We start from the raw sequence: 21,205 nt of genomic DNA, 5'->3' as shown, positions 1-21,205 counted from the left end.
CACATAATGGATGTGCGGGTGCAGGTCGTAAACGCATGCCTGACGACATAAGGATGTTGGAGTCGGGCCTGCGTCCGTACACGCATAGCTAAATTGTAAGGCGACCGCTCGCGATAAGAGGGAAATTCAGGTTCGACTTCCGGTCCAGCACAAATTCCCATTGTTGTCACTCCATTCTACAGCTGATGTTAGTCATTGTGCGCAATTGAGAATTCATCTGATGTGTTCAGTAGCGACTGTTGTCGCCGCACTGCATCGTCATCAGAGTAACACCGGCACTGCTATATCGTATAATTAATAATTTGTGCAGTATTAATAATTTGTGAGGAGCAAAGAAAGTTGACGAAGTTCTTTCTTTACTATCCATCATATTAAAACCAATGTACAAGACCTCCCATAAACTACAACATATAGATTTTGTTTTACTTTCAAGTTTTCTAGAAAATTTATACTACACGCATGCTCATAAATTAAGGTAATTGCAGAATGTGGTGCCACACGACGTGGCACTACACAAAACTGGCGCTAATAGCATAGGCACATAGGGAACACACACCACACAGATCTGTAAGTCCACAGTATTGGTGATAAGTTGAGAAAACCGTCCCAAAACAACATGTGCTAGAAAACGCCACTGTTTCCTACGCATGTACCCCGACATCAATATGCGATATGAACACCATGCACACGTACGCAGGCCGCACAACGGGTTGGCATACTCTGGATCAGGTGGTTGAGCAGCTGCTGGGGTATAGCCTCCCATTCTTGCACCAGTGCCTGTCGGAGCTTCTGAAGTGTCGTAGGGGTTTGAAGGCGTGCAGCGATACGTCGATCGATGGAGTTTAGGTCTGGAAAACAGGCAGGCGACTTCATTCACCTGATATATTCTGTTGTAAGGTACTCCTCCACGATGGCAGCTCGGTGGGGCCGTGCGTTATCATCCATCAGGAGGATGGTGAGACCCACTGCACCCCTGAAAAGGCGGACATACTGGTGAAAAATGACGTCCCGATACACCTGTCCTGTTACAATTCCTCTGTCAAAGACATGAAGAGGTGTACGTGCACCAATCATAATATCACCCAACACTATCAAACCGTGACCTCCATACAGGTCCCTTTCAAGGCCATTAAGGGGTTGGTATTTGGTTCCTGGTTCACGCCAGATGAAAACCCAGCGAGAATCACTGTTCAGACTATACCTGGACTCGTCCGTGAGCATAAGCTGGGACCACTGTTCCAGTGACCAAGTACTGTGTTCTTGACACGAGACCCTGTGACCAGGGGTCAGTAACGCACCTTGCAGGTCTCCAGGTGAATAAACCATGTCTGTTCATTCGTCTCTAGACTGTGTGTATGGAGACAACTGTTACAGTGGCTGCGGCAAGGTCCCGAACAAGGCGCCATCTACATCTACATGATTACTCTGCAATTTACATTTAAGTGCTTGGCAGAGGGTTCATCGAACAACAATCATACTATCTCTCTACCATTCCACTCCCGAACAGCGCGCGGGAAAAACGAACACCTAAACCTTTCTGTACGAGCTCTGATTTCTCTTATTTTATTTTGATGATCGTTCCTACCTATGTAGGTTGGGCTCCAACAAAATATTTTCGCATTCGGAAGAGAAAGTTGGTGACTGAGACTTCGTAAATAGATCTCGCCGCGACGAAAAACGTCTTTGCTTTAATGACTTTCATCCCAACTCGCGTATCATATCTGCCACACTCTCTCCCCTATTACTTGATAATACAAAACGAGCTGCCCTTTTTTGCACCCTTTCGATGTCCTCCGTCAGTCCCACCTGGTAAGGATCCCACACTGCGCAGCTATATTCTAACAGAGGACGAACGAGTGTAATGTAAGCTGTCTTTTTAGTGGACTTGTTGCATCTTCTAAGTGTTCTGCCAATGAAACGTAACCTTTGGCTCACCTTCCCCACAGTATTATCTATGTGGTCTATCCAGCTGAAGTTGTTCCTAATTTTAACACCCAGGTACTTAGTTGAATTGACAGCCTTGAGAATTGTCCTATTTATCGAGTAATAGATTTCCAACGGATTTCTTTTGAAACTCTTGTGGATCACCTCACACTTTTCGTTATTTAGCGTCAACTGCCACCTGCCACACCATACAGCAATCTTTTCTAAATCGCTTTGCAACTGATACTGGTCTTCGGATGACATTTCTAGACGGTAAGTTACAGCATCATCTGCGAACAGCCTAAGAGAACTGCTCAGATTGTCACCCATGTCATTTATATAGATCAGGAACAGCAGAGGCCCCATGACGCTTCCCTGGAGAACACCTGATATCACTTCTACTCGATGATTTGCCGTCTATTACTACGAACTACGACCTTCCTGACAGGAAATCACGAATCCAGTCGCACAACTGAGACGACACCCCATAGGCCCGCAGCTTGATTAGAAGTCGCTTGTGAGCAACGGTTTCAAAAGCTTTCCGGAAATCTAGAAATACCGAATCAACTTGAGATCCCCTGTCGATAGCGGCCATTACTTCGTGCGAATAAAGAGCTAGCTGCGTTGCACAAGAACGATGTTTTCTGAAACCATGCTGATTACGTATCAATAGATCGTTCCCTTCGAGGTGATTCATAATGTTTGAATACAGTATATGCTCCAAAACCCTACTGCAAACCGACGTCAATGATATAGGGCTGTAGTTCGATGGATTACTCCTACTACCCTTCTTAAACACTGGTGCGACCTGCGCAATTTTCCAATCTGTAGGTACAGATCTATCGGTGAGCGAGCGGTTGTATATGATTGCTAAGTAGGGAGCTATTGTATCAGAGTAATCTAAAAGGAACCTAATCGGTATACAATCTGGACCTGAAGACTTGCCCGTATCGAGCGATTTGAGTTGCTTCGCAACCCCTAAGGTATGTACTTCTAAGAAACTCATGCTATCAGCTGTTAGTGTTTCAAATTCTGGAATATTCCATTCGTCTTTCCTGGTGAAGGAATTTCGGAAAACTGCGTTCAATAACCTGCAGTACTCCGTGGCCGTCTGCAAGCACTGACGGTGAGATATCGGTCTTCTTGTGGTGTTGTACGCTGTGGACGTCCCGTACTATAGCGCCTGGACACGTTTCCTGTCTCCTGGAATTGTTTCCATATCTTGAGATCACACTTTGTGGCACACAGAGGGCTCGTGCTACGACCTGCTGTGTTTGACCAGCTTCCAGTCGCCCTAGTAATCTACCCCTCATAACGTCATCAATATGAGTTCTTTGAGCCATTTTCAACACACAGTCACCATTAGAAAGTCTGAAAACGTCTGCACACTTACTCGCTGCACTGTACTCTGACATGCACCAACACACCTCTGCGTATGTGGACTGCTGCCAGCGCCACCGTGCGACGACCGCAGGTCAAATGCACCGTATGGTCATACCCCGAGGCGATTTAAACCCTCAAACCGCCCACCAGAGCGTTGTTTCACCATGTATCAGCGTTATCCTTAATTTATGAGCATGAGTGTAGTTGTATTTAATTTGCTTAGTGCAGTATTTTTCATCAATATTTGTCATTTCGTAACCACACTCATCTCCAAATTTGAAAGTAGGATCAACATTGAATACAACACTGACTCCGAAAACACGTTTATTACGAAAATCAGCGTACAGCCACAACTGAGCTGATCTCCTAGGCGTGTAGTGCAGCGACTTATACAAACATGGAGTATCCATACTGCTGGTATTTAAATAAACATAGAATATTCTAGAATATACAAACGTTACACGCTGCTTCGCTCGCGTAGACTGAATGGCCTGCAGAGATTTCTTTGTTTTTATTTAATCGAATTTTTATGTTGCTCACAAATTTGCAACACATTATAAGCTTTTCAAGCTAATTAAGGCCATATAAGCGTGGTCTTTTCTGATTGTACTTCTCACCAGAAAGCGATTCTGGTAGCTGGAGTCCAAAGTTTTTCTTAACCATGCCTTTTTCGTTCTTGTGGAGATATATTTCCATAGCAACTTTCATCCCTCAACAAATATTTCTTTATATCTAACAGATAAGTGAAATACCAATTTTCATAAACTAAGCTTTAATTTTTTTAATGTAACAATATATTTTCTTAAATATTTGCTTGTCGTATTGCACTACCTTAGGAGCTGAATTTCCAGAAACACATTTTTTTATTTGCAAACGAGAAGTCAAAGAGCATTGTTCACAGATGCAAGTTTAAAAATACTTTACTAGTTATTTAACAGCGAAATACTTTCGAAGAAAAGCTTTCACCCACTATTTCACCCCAACAGGGTTAAATTTCCAAAAATACTGAAACACATATTTTTTCATTTCAGACCGAGAAACCAAATATAAATTTTCGTATGTCTAACTTCAAAATTGCCTCAATTGCGACGTTTTTTTAAAAAAAACTTCATCGCCTGTTTCCGTCCCTTATGGTTAGAATTTCGAAAAATCAATTCTTAAACGATGCCTACAACATAAGATCAGTTGACCTTCTGCAAATTTCAAGTTTCTACCATCAGCGGTTTGGGCTGTGAGATGATAAAACATATGCTTGCACCTTTCTTCAACCTATTTTCTAAGACAAGTCGTAGGGTCAGTGTTGCCTCGCGTGTCTCTGCATTTCTCCGGAACCCAGACTGGTTCTTCTCGATGTATATTCCTACCAGTTTTTCCATTTTTCTGTAAATAATTAGTTTCAGTATTTTGCAGTCATTACTTATTTAACTGATACTTTGGTAACACTCTCACCTGCCTTTTTGGAACTGAGATTATTATAAAATACCGAAGCCGTCGGGAAACGTGATCGTCAAGGAGGGGTGTATGTGGCTGCGGTACTCATTGGCCGTCGTGCGAGCTCCACAGTCCATCAGCATCTGAAAATGCTTTACGTTTAAAATCTGATTTAGAAATCTTTATATTACCATAATACAGTCATTTGAAAACTTCCAGTGCCTCCAGGAATCTTCCACGTATACAGTTTTCTTTCATTATTGTTTAATCGGGGTTAGCCTTAATTACATTATAATCTGTGCTAAAGTCTACCAGGCAGATTCCGTTTCATTTGTTCCCCACACTTAAGATTACTGTAGAATGTTTCACTTTGTTGACGAAGTCACAACCTTATCTCTACTTGCACCACTTCGTCATTGCCAAAGTGAAGTTCTCTAAGGTGTTCTTTAAGATTAGAAAACAAATTAAAATCGGACGGGGCCAAGTCGGGACTGAATGGAGGATGGTTTACGACACTGAACCCAAGGCGTCCGATTGATGCAGATGTCTCAGCTCTCATGTGTGGTGTGGCATTATCATGCTCAAGGAGAGGACATGTGTGGACGAACTCTTCGAATTCGAAACCGGATTAGTGCAGTCTGTTTCTCAGGATAGACAGTTACGTTACACCCTGCCGCGTTACACGCTACAAATCGGAGTCCTCTAGCGGCAGAGGGCTGCAAATATGTAGACATGAAGAATAAATATGTAGAATATTAATAACGTTTGTTTCATTTAAAAAGATTTGAGAGTTTTCACATAAGAAATTCAGAGGCAATACTTTTCAGCGTGTCCACGTGTTTTTCCTTGTCTTCGTTTCCGTACTATCGACATCCAGCCTCCAAACAAAATTTAATTTTGGGCTCCCTGAACTATCAGACGAATTTCTTTTATCCCATTCCCCATCCAGTCTCTTCATCATCTACGGAAGTAGTAAGTATATAAACTTGTACTACTTTGCTGAAATTTGGATTTGTTTCTGTCGTGGCTGTTATACACTGAGGTAACTAATATCGTGTCGAACCTCCTTTTGGCCGACATAGTGCAGTAACTCGAAGTGGCATCGGGTCACAAGTCGTTGGAAGTCTCCTGCAGAAATATTTAGCCGTACTGCTTCTAAAGCCGTCCATAGTTGGGACAGTGTTGCCGGTGCAGGATTTTGTGAAGAATCTAACCTCTCGATTATGTTCCATAAATGTTCGATGGGTGGACAAACCATTCACACGAATTGTCCAGAATGTTCATCAAATCAATCGCGAACAATTGTGGCCCCATAGTGCGGCGAGTTGTCATTCATAAAACTTCAATCGTTGTTTGGGAACATGAAGACCATGAATGGCTGCAAATGGTGTCGAAATAGCTGAACATAACCATTTCTAATCAGTGATGGGTTCAGTTGGAACGTGTAAATGCAGCCCACACCATTGTGGAGCCACCACCGGCTTGCACAGTGCTTTTCAACAACTATGAGTCCATGGTGCCACACTCGAACTACACCATCAGCTCTTACCAACTGAATGGTTTAAATGGCTCTGAGCACTATGGGACTTAACATCTCAGGTCATCAGTCCCCTAGAACTTAGAACTACTTAAACCTAACTAACCTCAGGACATCACACAACATCCAGCCATCACGAGGCAGAGAAAATCCCTGACTCCGCCGGAATCGAACCCGGGAACCCGGGCGTGGGAAGCGAGAACGCTACCGCACGACCACGAGATGCGGGCTTACCAACTGAAAGCGGGTCTCATCTCAATAGGCAACGGATTTCCAGTCGTCTACAGTCTAAACGATATGGTCATGAACGCAGGAGATGCAAAGGCACTCGCGTTAGTCGTCTGCTGCCATAGCCCATTAACGCAAAATGTCACCGCACTGTCCTAACAGATACGTTCGTCGTAGTCCCACATTGATCTCTGCCGTCATTTGACGCAGTATTAATTGTCAGTTACCATCAACAAGTCAATGCAAACGCCGATGTTGTCGGTCGTCATGTGACGGTCGCCGGCCACTGCGTTTCACGTGGTGGAAGGTAATGCCTGAAATTTAGTATTCTCGGCACGCTCTTGACACTATGACTTTCGGAATATTGAATTCGCCAACGATTTCCGAAATGAAATGTCCAATTCGTCTAGCTCCTACTGCCATTCCGCGTTTAAAGTCTATTAAGGGGAGGTTTACTATCTTTTGGTTCAAAAAATCGATTTTTTTTAAAGGGAGGTAGGACGTCAAACGGGCCGACTTCGAGAAAGAGAGGCACCACAGACATATTAATATACTTTTACAAATAAATTAATAAAACTTTGTCAGCATGACCAGGAAGGATTCGGAACTCACACTGATAGCCGTGGAAGTTCAAAAACATGAAAAAATATTATTTTTGAAATGTGAAATTTCATGATTTTTTTCACTTACTATTGGCTGCATTTGTTGCTATAGGTACACTTTTCTTCATAAGTAAGACAGATTCTTCCATGAATTTTGAACAGCTTACAAATCACACTTACAGGTATATGAAACTCTAGAATTTATCTAATCTATGGAAAAATGAATGGGCTGTTACGTATTAAACTTCGTGTTTAGAGAAAACTCGAATTTTATAGTTAATTATCTCAATTTTTACCACAATTTTTAACAGATTTTTGGAAATTCTAGAGTTTCATACACCTGTCAGTATGGTTTGTATGCTGTGCGAAATTCATCGAATAATCTCTCTTACTTATGAAGAAAAGTGTACCTACAGCAACAAATGCACCCAATACCAAGTGAAAAAAATGAAGAAATTTCGCATGTAAAAAAAAATTGTTTTGTTATGTTTTTGAACTTCCTCTGCTATGAGTGTGAATCCTGAATCCTTCCTGGTCATGCTAACAAAGTCTTATGAATTTATTTGTAAAAGTATAGACAGTGTAAATTAAAATGTCCTGTGGTGCCTCTCCTGCTCCAAGTCTGCCCGTTTCACTTCCTACCCCCATAAAATTGAAGTTTTGGATCCATAAAAGTGTTTGGAATGCACCGCTGAAACATTTTTTTCCGAATACGGAACGGAAATGCTTGTTATTCGCAGTTGAACAAAAAATGCACCTTCCTGAAATCGGCCTTTTTCAAGCACCAATTTTTTTCTGTCGGAGGACGAGTTATCGTACCGGTGCTTGGGAGGAAACACACAAAATTCAAATGAAAGGTTGAACGCCCGTGTTTGGAAGTTAGCCCCAAGCATTTGCATTCTGGTGCGAAGACTGTGGAGATAGCGACTTTCCTGGCAGTGAGCAGCTTCAACGAAGGATAATCAGCAATTCTGAAGGCCATTATAACGATGGACGTCACCCTGGGACTCAATTCGACGCAGTTCGCCAGGCATTCGGAGGACTATCGCATTCAAGCGGCAGAAAACCGCTTGTCACCGGCCGTACGAGCGGCTCTGGAGCAGCGCAGGATGGCCCAAATCGAGCAGAGCGCCCTATGTGAGGAAGAGGAAGGACTAGTTTATGGACCCGGAATAGGAGATTGAACGTAAGTTGTGTAATATTGCATTTATATGTAGTCAAAACTTCAAACGCGTTTTTCTCGAAATAACTTTCTTTTTATCGCGCGGTGTGGTAATTCCAAATCTACTGATCCGATTGGTATGATTCTTTGTTTCCGACGAAGCTAACTAAATTGTCTACGAGATATGCCACTTTTATTCCGATCCATCAACTATCAATATTTTTACTTGGCTGAAGAAGTCGAAAAATCGATGAAAAAACCCCATTTTTTTTCAAATGGTCGCCATTTTGTTTCCTATGGTCCAAATAACTCAAGCGAGGTACAACTCCTAAAGAATCTTATATGCTGCGCTAACGTCAACTCAGTTTTGATTTCAGACGAGCCGGCTGACCTGTCACGTACCACGCGTGGAGGTTTACATTGAAATTTTGTTTCGTTCCGCCTTTGATCTTCGACATTTCAAGTCGAAAAAATTCCAGTTTGTAGACGAAATATCAATAAACATTTTGACCAAATTTGATTTTGATATCTGTAACAGATCCCGAGAAAGAAATTCTCAAAGAACGTGCTTTCTTCGCGTGAAAGATAGTAAACCTCCCTTTAATTCCCGTCGTGTGGCCATAATCACGTCGGAAACCTTTTCACACGAATCACTAGAGTACAAATGATAGCTTTGTCAATGCACTGCCCTTTTATACCTTGTGTATGCGATACTACCACTGACTGTATGTATGCGTTGTGCTGTCTCATGACTTTTGTCACCCCAGTGTAATGCATGCACTATGCTGTTCGTAGTACCTCACCCACATTCCTATTTTCTTATTCGTTATTAGACCTACTCATGCAATGTCTCTATCAGATTTTGTGTTGATAACCCAAAATTCTTCTGATCGGAATTATTGTTATTCTTGCCATCGACTTCACTAATTACCGCTATATCTAACTTCAACTTATCCATTTTCTTCTTAAAATTCTCTAACCTACATACACAGTTAATTGATGCAACACTCCATGCTGCGACCCGTGGAACGTTAGTTTATGTTTCACTGATGATAACATTCTCTTGCTTAATGCCCTGCTGAAGTTCCGAATGAGGGACTATTTTACCTGCGGTATATTGACCTAAAAGGAGACCCTAAGACATAGAGCAGAACTTTATGCCCTCGGTAAAATATAGAGATGCTGTTTCTCCTTGCTTTCAGCCGTTGGCAGTACCAATGTACTAAGTCAATGTTGGCTTATGTCACAAGACCAGAGCATCCAAACATCTAGAACGCGATTACTGAAATGATTGCTCTTCCTCTTCCGAAACCACTGGTTAGTGTGTCCTCTCCATAAATACCCCGCCGTGGTAGTTGCACCTGAGATATGTGTATATGGATCGTTGAATAATACAAGCTATCCCACCTACACAAGGCCCATGGTCCACTGATAAAACAGCAAGATGGCAGTGGATCGCTGAATAGCATACTACAGACTTTAATTCAGTGGTGAGCACAGGAAAATCCTCACTAAGCCCATGACGGTGTTTTTCATTTGGGCACCTCTTGGTGTGAGATAGTTAAACTGCAACGATAACGTGATATCCCGGACAGCTTGGTTCAATCTAGAATTGAAATAAATGTTCAATAGCAATTTGCTCAGCGAAGAGAGGACGTACGCCAACGCAGCGTTCACGATCGACAAATTTCACATATGTGTCGCGCACAGAATAGAAGACATATTCGCTGAGTCAAAATGACAAACCAATTTCATTATGAAACTTGACATAGGGTCTTCAGTCTCGGTCTCTGTATGATTGCAGTACACTTTACTTTTCTCTAAAAATTCTACTGTATGTACTGATGGCAATGTTAATGCATGCTGCGTGTTCAACCAGTACCCATTATATAAAGTCTCTTAGATATACGGAATACTATTGTCTACACCGGAATACTTGTCTACACCGTTGGTCATTGAAATTGCAACAATACGAAGAACAGCAACTTAGGAGATTTTACTAATTGAGGGTATATTGAATAACAGGAAGAGCTCATATTAAATTTGTAAATGATTTGGGGATATACACGGAAAATAACATACAGCTGTCATTCTGGCAGCAACGAATGCTCTAACCCCAGCTCGGCATCGGGGTGAACTGAGATCTCATGATACCGAACTAATTTGTACTGTGCTGGAATGTGTGGTAACTGGTTTTTGCTAATGAAAATCGGTAGCTTTACAATTGCAGCTTTCCAGAGCTAGACATAAATATTGTTAGACGAGAGCGTTTCACGTATTTTGTAAGTGGTACGTGTTGCAGATTGTGGGTGATGGAGAACGTCTGCCTAGGCGGTGACGACTACCTGTCCCAGCTACGCCGTATGTGTGACTTAGAGAATGCGCCGCCACCGCTCTTCGATGTGCAGATATCCAAGGACAGCCTCGGGGACAAAACATTCACCGTGAAGTGCACTGCTCTCGGCAAGAGCGCCGTCGGTGAGTCGACACTCATTGACGCCATCTCAAAAGCAGTAGCAACATTAATACTAGTAAGTTAAATGTTTCTGATGAATTACCCTAAGGACGAGAAGAATCGATATAAAAAAATGTGTCAACACGAGGTCATCGCAAAAGGAGCTTCAAAACAGATGGATGAGATTTGCAGATCGTGATCGTTTGTAGCCTTGTTGAGAAAACCATTTCAGTACTCTCCTGATTAAATGCAGCGAAACAGTACAAATCCTAAACAAAATTGATCACACGGTGTTTCGAGTCTTCCCATCTCCAGTGAAAGCTCATTATGTCAACTCTCTGATAACACATTAGTCTGACATACGTTTCACTTTACGAACTCCTGGATACCACGTAGTTTCCACTGACATTGACACTTTCTTTGCTATCAGCAAGAGGCGTCTTGTGTGAATTTATGTATCCAGGTGCTTCGTAATCTTCCACACAAAACCGCATCTTTGCACCAACGTGTTTCTAATGCTGATGTCGTGTAGCGGGTAAGTGGAGGTACTTTATTCAGCACGTAGTAATCATCTTACTTTATCTGTTAGCATAGGGCTGAAACGAGTTAGCACAGTCTTCTAATCTCATATTATAAATGGCTGGGTTAGGCAAAAACAGTGGTACGAATGTCTCTGACCTAGTGTTGTATCAAAAGGCTGTACCGAGATGGGGTCAAGCGCATGATCTGATTATACCCGTCTGCTCTGGCCAATGATATCCTTCGTGACGTCATTAGTTTACGTTGCAAAGGATGGGTGTAAGCGACCTGTTATCAAATTTTATCTGTCATTGTGTAATCTATGATGTTTATAAACTATGCCGTTAATTCCAGATACATCGAGATGCACTTGTACGTGGTTTAGGTGGAACCTGAGAGTATAGAGAAAACAGTAGCAACTAAAATTTTATTTTTTTCTCACAAATATTTCGCTGTTTATTTCCGTATTTGGCACGATTTCCGAGGGTACGTTTAGGCAAGAACACAAGACCACATGTAAAATTGTTGCAAGCGAAGCGATTACTAATTATAAATACCACGTTGTTTCTTACAATTATTTGGCTGTTTTTGTAATGTGGCTAATTTGTAGAGGTTGAGGTTAGGCAGGAACCTAAGCGCATAGTTCAAATGATCGTGAGTGATATAAGTAGTAATGTTATTGTTAATTTTCATTTTTACAAATATTTCGGTGTTTTTTAATGTAACCTCATCTCGTTACTGGTCAGAATCAATATAACTAGTGTTTGCACTTGTTTTGATTTTTAGATATGTACAAATATCGGTGCAGAAACTTTTCAAAATACGGTATCTCTTAAACCACTCGCACTAGAATCCTGCAACAAACGCCACTGACGTTATGGTAATACTTATAAAGTGTTTTTTTGTGTAAACATATACTTTTTTAAATGTAATACTGCCTTTTCACATTAACTGACTAAAAGCAGGGTCAGTCCCACTCCCCAACCCCCCCCCCCCCCCCAACCGTCTCCTCCCCACACACATGGAAGTTGGGGGTCGAGTTTGGTATCAACAAATTTTAATTATAAATTGTTCGGATCCGATGTGTAGTTTTCTGGATATTTGATGTCTTCAGATTAATTGAACACCCTAAAAAAGCGCGTGTCTCTCCTAAGAGATGTTAATTTCACAACCTTGATTACCACATATTCATGTATTACGTTATTTTTAGTGTATAATTGCCGTTATTATTTTAATTTAATTGTTGATCAGTTTCACCTCCACAGTTGGGGCGAATCCGATGACGATTGCATTTTGTATGTAGGAACGGAATCACCATTTTCATTTTTTTAAAAAATATATTGCTGTCATTGCAACAAAATTTCACAATTTCTAGACTAAACAAATTTTTACAACCACATTAAACTTGAGATTGTTGCTATAAAACACTTGGATTCACGTAATTTGATAAACAAATATTAATTTTTAGTTATTGTGTGTCATATTCAATGTGAAAAGTATTTACTCAATGTCATAATCATCTATAGCTTCAAAAACAAATTTACCTCCCATCTATGTTCTGGAACAACTTTTTTAATAATTTGGGCTGTTTCTACCTCAGTTGCACCGTCAGTTTCTGGGAAGACAAAATAAACATTGCCATCAAGAACTTTCTTTCTCAGAAATGTCATTTCATAGGTGTCATTAGAGATGCTTTCAATTTTACCAATAAAACACCTGAACCTTTTTTTAGTAGGGAATTTTACTATGGAGAAATAATTTTCTTTAAACTCATGCCAATCTTTATCCTTCTCCTTGTCAATTTCTTCGTTTTCATTTGACTCGTGCTGTTGTAGACCACGGTTAGATGTTCCAGATAGGGACTCCCTGCTTGCAACTCCGTCACTATCATTGTCATTTAAGTCACTGATAAAAATTCATTTTCCTGGAGATAATGCTAAACGCTTTGCTTGGCGCGGTTTTCCTTTTGTTTCATTAGAGCGAAGCTGTTTCAATTGCAATTCGAAGGCTGGTGCCCAAGAAACTTTTGATGAGCTGGTGCAATGTGCATTGTTATCAGTTGATTCTGTAATCTGTGAAATGGCTCTATAGAAACGGAAAGGAAAAATTCCTGCTTTCCTGAACCCAGATGTTACATTTGATTTGGACGTGATAGCTATATTTTCAGAGTTTTTTGCAACAACCTAGGACATTCGGATTTTGGCCCCACCCCTCTAGTCTTCCATTTCCAGTCATCTAGCACCTTTCTCCAAGCAAGTTTTAAAGGTGTAAAAAGGCCACAACACGTGGCTGACACAAATGAGTAGAATTAGGTCGTAGAAGCACAAATTTAATGTCCTGTCCCTGGCACAGTTTAATCACGTTATACGACAGGTGACTCGAAAGATTGTTACCTATAATCACTTTAGATCCCTCTAATTGCCAGCCATAAGGCAAGACAATTTCAACAAACCATGATTCAAACATTGTTAGGTCAAATCAGCCACTTTGATTTCTATTATAACCTGCACCAGTCCATGGATCATAGAGGTATTTTTGCCCTATAAGCTGTGTATGGTGGGAAGACTGAGCCGTCGGCTCCTGCTGCTATCATCACTTTGATACTTGACTTAGAACTATTCACTATCCTTTCAGGATGCCTTGTGCCTCGCTTCACTATTACTTTTCACTTGTCCAGGATCGCTACCGAGCGAGGTGGCGCAATAGTTAGCACACTGGACTCGTATTCGGGAGGACGACGGTTCAATCCCACATCCACCCATCCTGATTTAGGTTTTCCATGATTTCTCTAAATCGCTTCAGGCAAATGCTGGGATGGTTCCTTTGAATGGGCACGGCCGCCTTCCTTCCCCGTCCATCCCTAATCCGATGAGACCGATGACCTCTCAGTTTGGTCTCCTCCCCCAAACCAACCCCCCACCCCCCTCCAGGATCGTCACAAAGCTTATATCGTCACAGTTTATAATATTGGAGGGACGGACACGACTCAAGGTCACTTCAAGGTTTTTAAAATAATCAATCACTGTGTCTTGGGTAACTGCTACCTTTGCCCTCTTCACATTTTCACTTACCTTTAGTTCTTTATTTCTTTTCAGAAATGATTTTACCCACTTGTGCCTTGGTCGATTGTCACGAAATCTTTTTTCAACCATTGCTGCTCAGTTGAGATATGCCTGTACAATGTCCCTAACATCATTATTCCTCAAAGGAAACTCACATTTCGCACAACACAATAACGCTTCAACCACCCTTTTTTTCTCACTATTGGTTAACGCTGGTTGGCCGCCTATTTTCTATTTGTAGCTTTCTTTCAGTGTCGTTTAATGTGGTATATGAAACTGCGTATTGCTCCGAAGCTTTCTGGAAGCTTAATTTTCCTGATTTGACAGCTTTCACCGCACTTAGAAGAAATTCTTGTTTGTAGTAAGACTTCCGTGCTGGTCCCAGAACCTTTTGGTATACTCGCATGATCGATCGGATTCACACTACAAAAATGCAGTTTTGTAATTAGGCCTGCATAGTGACTAAGCAGTATTAGCAATGACCAACAAAACGAAACTGTATCACTTTTTATCGTTCATATGCAAGCAATAATATTGCAACTTAGCAGTTACACTTCGGAAGTAAAAGCCGCCAGCAGAAGTTTTCGCACTGTTCTGTTGACTACACGAGTGTAGTACAAGAATCACATACCTACTGACAATGGGATTTGCTGGTTGCGCGCACTCCAACACGACATTGTTGTTGACAGATTAGTCAAGAATGCACGACAATGGTCACTGCAATGTAATTGTTACAATGCTACACTCAGTTATCCAAGAGTGGAAAAACCGATAAATGATCGTATTCCCGACACCACCTGATCGAATTCATCTCATTATACAGTACAGGTTCTTGCATCCAATCCAACGATTTGGAAACAATTCGTGAGGACATGCTGTAGTACTTTGTCCACTGTGGGCAGGACAGCCATCATGTTGGTACCACAGGTTCCTCCTAGTCTGAAAAGGAACGTCTTCTATCAACCATGGAAGATGGCCTGTTAGGAGGGCGCGATACTTATGCGCGTTCAGTGTTCCCTCTATGAAAATTGGGTCTGTGAGCTGATCATTCACTATCCCTAACAATACGCTTACTCTCCATACACAGTGATGTCCACCGGACGAAGCCAACGGGGATTGTCTACAGGCCAATAGTGCATGTTTCGGCGATTTACCTGGCCATGATTGGTAAATGTGGCTTCATCACTAAACAAGATACATAATACATTTGAAGCATCCTGCCTTAATGCCCATGTGCAGAAGTTAAAACTATTCTCATAATTATTTCCAAGCAGCTCTTGATGGAGAGACATGTGATGGGTATGGAACCTACGTCAATGGAGAATGCGTAGGGCACTTGCCTGACTCATGCCACTTCCTCGTGTGATTGCGCGGGAGCTAAGGTGCGGATCAACTACAACAGCAGCAAGAACATTAATTTCTCCCTCTTTCGTCGCCACTTGTTTCCTTCTGTTACTTCGTCTAGGTGTTGCACTACCACCTTCACGTCTCTGCTTGAAGAGGTTGATAAATAATTGCCGAGATGGTTGACGTCTGTTGGTAAATCTTGCCGCATACACTCACGAACTACTGCTTGGACAGTCACTCACTAACTGACTAGCAAGTCGCACTCAAGGAAGAGGTAAAGCTCACTAAAGTAAACATAACATGAGCCGCGCGGGGTAGCCCAGCTATCTAAGGCCTCTTGTCACGGTCCAGTGGCTTACCCCGTCGGAGGTTCGAGTCCTCCCTCGGGCACGGGTGTGTGTGTCGTCCTTAGCGTAAGTTTAAGTTAGGTTAAGAGCTTACCACAGATTTTTCCAAACATGACATGTTACTTAGCATCTACGCAGGCTGAATGGCACAAACAAGTGTCGGTATGGAAACTTATCAAAAGCAACTCGCACTAGAATCCCGCAACAAATACCGCAGACATTCTGATTTACTCCACTTTTAGCCTGTTAATGTAGTCAGGCATTGTTCCTTTTTAAAAAAAGTGTGTTTGCACGGGAAAAACACTTCTAAGTATCATTACAATCTGTTGATTGGCTAATAAAAGGACTCCCTGACTACCAATGCATTCTGTGAAAACCACTCAATAGCACTTTTTGTTCCCGCAATATTTTCGGTGCAAGTTTTACGTGTTTCACCCTGTATACACAGAGTGAAACAAAAATGTACGGCACAGTAGGATACATCTCTTACCTGTAGACGACGAAACTATGTTATACGAACACGGCTCTGGAAACGCTTTGTGTCGATGTTACAACTCATTTTCTCCAACTTATTAATCACGGGAAACATACGCGAAACAGCATACCACATGCAACTCTTTCTCACAGATGTTCAATATGCGCTTCGTGGGCACCGATACAGGCATTAACCAGCTGTCGTAGAGAATCTCGGATGCCCTGGTGTATCCTTGGAGTATTGCTTATGCTTTCACGGCCTCTCATAATATGGTCACAGAGATTTTGTACATCTTGTACTGTGGTTTCATACACAAGTGCTTTCAAATGCCTCCACAAGTAAAAGTCCAGTGGGGTTAGGTTCAGAGAGCTTGGAGGCCAGCCTATCCATCCGTGACAGGATCTGTTATTTAGAAGCCAATAGACATTAACACCAAAATGAGGAGTTGCTCCATCGTGCGTGGTGTGCATGTTTTGTCGTACACCTAAAGGCACATGTGCTAAAAGATCAGGTAGATCACTGTCTACGACGATAACTTTGTCCGTTGAAGCTGGGTAGAATAAACTGAGGCCCTATGAAACAGTCTCCAACAATGACGGCCCTAACATTGACAGAAAATGTTTGTTGACGACTTGCTACATCAGTTGCGTGAGGAATGACATCTGCCTATTCATGCCATTCATGATAATTTACAATCTGGTCTCGTTGAAATTCGTTGGAGGAGATGAGACGTGACATGGAAAGAAAAGTCTCCAGCCCCATGTTGATATAAAATAATTTCCTCGTCTACATGGGAGAAATTTGTCCTGCAATTTTTGTCGCACATTTTTGTTACACCTTGTATACACTGATTGAAAGAAATCGTAACACTACAAAGGAATTGTACGACATAACAGAAAGTTGGTAGGTGTGTTTCTACATCTGAAAGATGATGTCTATTCAAATATGCCGCCAGTAACATAAGAGTGACGCTTGTGGAACCACCATGAGTATAAAAATGATCTTTCCTTTAAATACACGCTGTAGCGTCGTGAGCGTAAGTTGTCATTGAGTTTGGGCGTGTTAAGATGACGTTAGCCAAGAATGCCGTAAAGCGACAAAGACGCCATTATCGACACCTCATTGGTCTGAAAGAGGTCGTGTAAGAGTGTAAGAGAAGTTGGAATTTATTTCTGCGATGTTGCAGAAAGGCTTGGCAGGAATATAGCCACAGTACATGATTGCTGACACTGGTGGTCACAACAAGACCACGCTCCGGATAGCCACGTGGAAGTACCATCGTTTTCGGAGTGTGGCTCTGGCACATCGCACTGCGTTTGCAGCAGCAACTTGAGCAGCATTTGACACCAGAATGACACAACGAACTGTTGGTTATAAATCGGTTACTTCAAGGACAACTCAGAGCCAGACGCTCTGACCCCAACCCCCACCATTTGCGACTTTAGTGCTGTCAAGTGAGAGTTAATTGTTGGACAGGGTGGAGGTCTGTTGTGTTTAATGATGGAAGCTGGTTATGCCTCGGTGCCAACGATGACCATTTGTTGGTTAGAAGGTGGCCAGTTGAGGGCATGCAGCCAATCTGTCTGCATGCTAGTGTACCAGCATTTCATATATGCAATGGTTTATCTCGCGCTTACATTAACCTGTGAACTTGCGTTGTTAATAAAGCAAATATATTACCCTGACAAGACAGATGTATTCCCGAATATTCTTTCGGTTTATTCTTGGTTAATATGTGTGTGTTGTTTTTCTATTTTAGAGGCATTCGTGTATGCAATTTTTCATTCATGGTTGTTTTTTTGGGGAGGGGGGGGGGGGGGGGTTCTCGTATCCATGTCCGAATTTGAGCTACATACAATGAAGACTCAAGGAACTCGTACACCTGCCTAATATCGTGTAGGGCCGTGCGAGCATGCAGAAGTACCGCAACATGACGTGACATGGACTCAGCTAATGTCTGAGGTAGTGCTGCAAGAGTACGAGTGGGTGGAGATCTCTTCTGAGCAGCACCATGCAAGGCATCCCTGATACGCTCAATGATGACCATGTCCGGGGGGTTAGGTGGCTAACAGAAGTGTTTACACTCATAAGATTGTTGCTGGAGCCATTCTGTAGCAATTCTGAACGCGAGGGGTGTCGTATTGTCTTGCTGGAATTGCCCAAGGGCGTTGGAATGCACAGTGGACATGAATGAATGCAGAAGATCAGACAGGATGCTTACGTATGCGTCACCTGTCAAGAGTCGAATCTAGACATATCGGAGATCCCATATCACTCCGACTGCACACGTCCCACACCATTACAGAGCGACCCAATTTGAACAGCTGAGCGGTTCTAGTCGCTACAGTCTGGAACCGCGCGACCGCTACGGTTGCAGGTTCGAATCCTGCCTCGGGCATGGATGTGTGTGATGTCCTTAGGTTAGATAGGTTTAAGTAGTTCTAAGTTCTAGGGGACTGATGACCTCAGAAGTTAAGTCCCATATTGCTCAGAGCCATTTGAACCAATTTGAACAGTCCCCTGCTGACATGCAGGGACCATGGATTCATTAGATTGTCTCCATATCCGTATATGTCCATCCTGTCGATATAATTTGAAACGAGACTCGTCCGACCAGGCAACATATTTCCAGTCATCAACAGTGCAATGTCGCTATTTGATGGGCCCAGACGAGGCGTAAAACTTTATGTCGAGCTGTCATCAAGGGTAGACGACTGGGCCTTAGGCGCCGAAAGCCAATCTAAATGACGTTTCGTCGATTGGTTCTCACACTGATACTTGTTGAAGGCCCAGCATTGAAATCTGCAGCAGTTTGCAGGAGGGTTGCACTTCTGTCACTTTGAACGATTCTCTTCAGTCGTCGTGGCACGTTCTTGCAGGATCTTCTTCCAGCCGCAGCGATGTTGGAGATTTGATGTTTTACCGGATTCCTGATAATCACGGTACACTCGTGAAACGGTCGTACAGGAAAATCTCCACTTCGTCGCTACCTCAGAGATGCTCTCACATCGCTCTTGCGCCGACTATAACATCGCACTAAAACTCACTTAAATCTTGATAACCTGTCATTGTAGCAGCAGTAACCGATCTAGCAACTGCGCCAGACACTTGTCTTATATAGGTGTTGCCCATCGCAGCGCTATATTTTGCCTGTGTTCATATCTCTGTATTTGAATATGCATGCCTTTATCAGTTTCTTTGGCGCTTCCGTGTAGGTCCAGCGTACATTAAGATCCAGTGTGTTTTTAAATATTTTCTTTCCGTTTAATCTGGAGTAGACAACATTCCATTGGAACTACTGACGTCCTTAGGACGGCCAGTCCTGACAAAACTCTACCATCTGGTGAGCAAGATGTACGAGACAGGCGAAATACCCTCAGACTTCAAGAAGAATATAATAATTCCAATCCCAAAGAAATCAGGTGTTGACAGATGTGAAAATTACCGAACTATCAGTTTAATAAGTCACAGCTGCAAAATACTAACACGAATTCTTTACAGACGAATGGAAAAACTACTAGAAGCCGACCTCGGGGATGATCAGTTTCGATTCCATAGAAATGTTGGAACACGTGAGGCAATATTGACCCTACGACTTATCTTAGAAACTAGATTAAGGAAGGGCAAACCTACATTTCTAGCATTTGTAGACTTAGAGAAAGCTTTTGACAATGTTGACTGGAATACTCTCTTTCAAATTATGAAGGTGGCAGGGGTAAAATATAGGGAGCGAAAGGCTATTTACAATTTGTACAGAAACCAGGTGGCAGTTATAAGAGTCGAGGGACATGAAAGGGAAGCAGTGGTTGGGAAGGGAGTGAGACAGGGTTGTAGTCTCTCCCCGATGTTATTCAATCTGTATATTGAGCAAGCAGTAAAGGATACAAAAGAAAAATTTGGAGTAGGTATTAAAATACATGAAGAAGAAGTAAAAAACTTTGAGGTTCACCAGTGACATTGTAATTCTGTCAGAGACGGCAAAGTACTTGGAAGAGCAGTTGAACGAAATGGACAGTATCTTAAAAGGAGGATATAAGATGAACATCAACAAAAGCAAAACAAGGATAATGGAATGTAGTCGAATTAAGTTGGGTGATGCTGAGGGAATTAGATTGGGAAATGAGACACTTAAAGTAGTAAAGGAGTTTTGCTAATTGGGGAGCAAAATAACTGATGATGGTCGAAGTAGAGAGGATATAAAATGTAGACTGGCAATGGCAAGGAAAGCTTTTCTGAAGAAGAGAAATTTGTTAACATCGAGTATAGATTTAAGTGTCAGGAAGTCATTTCTGAAAGAATTTGTATGGAGTGTAGCCATGTATGGAAGTGAAACATGGACGATAAATAGTTTAGACAAGAAGAGAATAGAAGCTTTCGAAATGTGGTGCTACAGAAGAATGCTGAAGATTAGATGGGTAGATCACGTAACTAATGAGGAAGTATTGAATAGGATTGGGGAAAAGAGAAGTTTGTGGCACAACTTGACCAGAAGAAGGGATCGGTTGGTAGGACATGTTCTGAGGCATCAAGGGATCACCAATTTAGTATTGGAGAGCAGCGTAGAGGGTAAAAGTCTCAGAGGGAGACCAAGAGATGACTACACTAAGCAGATTCAGAAGGATGTGGGTTGCAGTGGGTTCTGGGAGATGAAGAAGCTTTCACAGGATAGAGTAGCATGGAGAGCTGCATCAAACCAGTCTCAGGACTGAAGACCACGACAACAACAATCTGGAG

The 21,205-nt window shown here is 42.2% G+C and overlaps 1 protein-coding gene across 4 annotated transcripts in view; it reads left to right on the top strand.

The window, feature by feature from the left end:
- LOC126341609 (uncharacterized) overlaps positions 1-21,205 on the top strand; it is a 142,661-nt gene that overhangs the window by 101,236 nt on the left and 20,220 nt on the right. For 2 of the 4 annotated variants that reach the window (XM_050001786.1, XM_050001788.1), the window contains one exon: positions 10,569-10,744. In XM_050001786.1, the coding sequence (XP_049857743.1) occupies positions 10,569-10,744 (176 nt within the window). Of the gene's footprint in view, positions 1-10,568; positions 10,798-21,205 lie in introns of all 4 variants that reach the window. The other 2 variants (XM_050001787.1, XM_050001789.1) reach the window with 1 other exon arrangement.

The sequence above is a fragment of the Schistocerca gregaria genome, chromosome 1 (assembly GCF_023897955.1).
Source record: "Schistocerca gregaria isolate iqSchGreg1 chromosome 1, iqSchGreg1.2, whole genome shotgun sequence".
Classification (NCBI taxonomy): domain Eukaryota; kingdom Metazoa; phylum Arthropoda; class Insecta; order Orthoptera; family Acrididae; genus Schistocerca; species Schistocerca gregaria.
The sequence above is the reverse complement of the archived record's forward strand: the minus strand, read 5'-3'. Positions and strand labels throughout refer to the sequence as shown.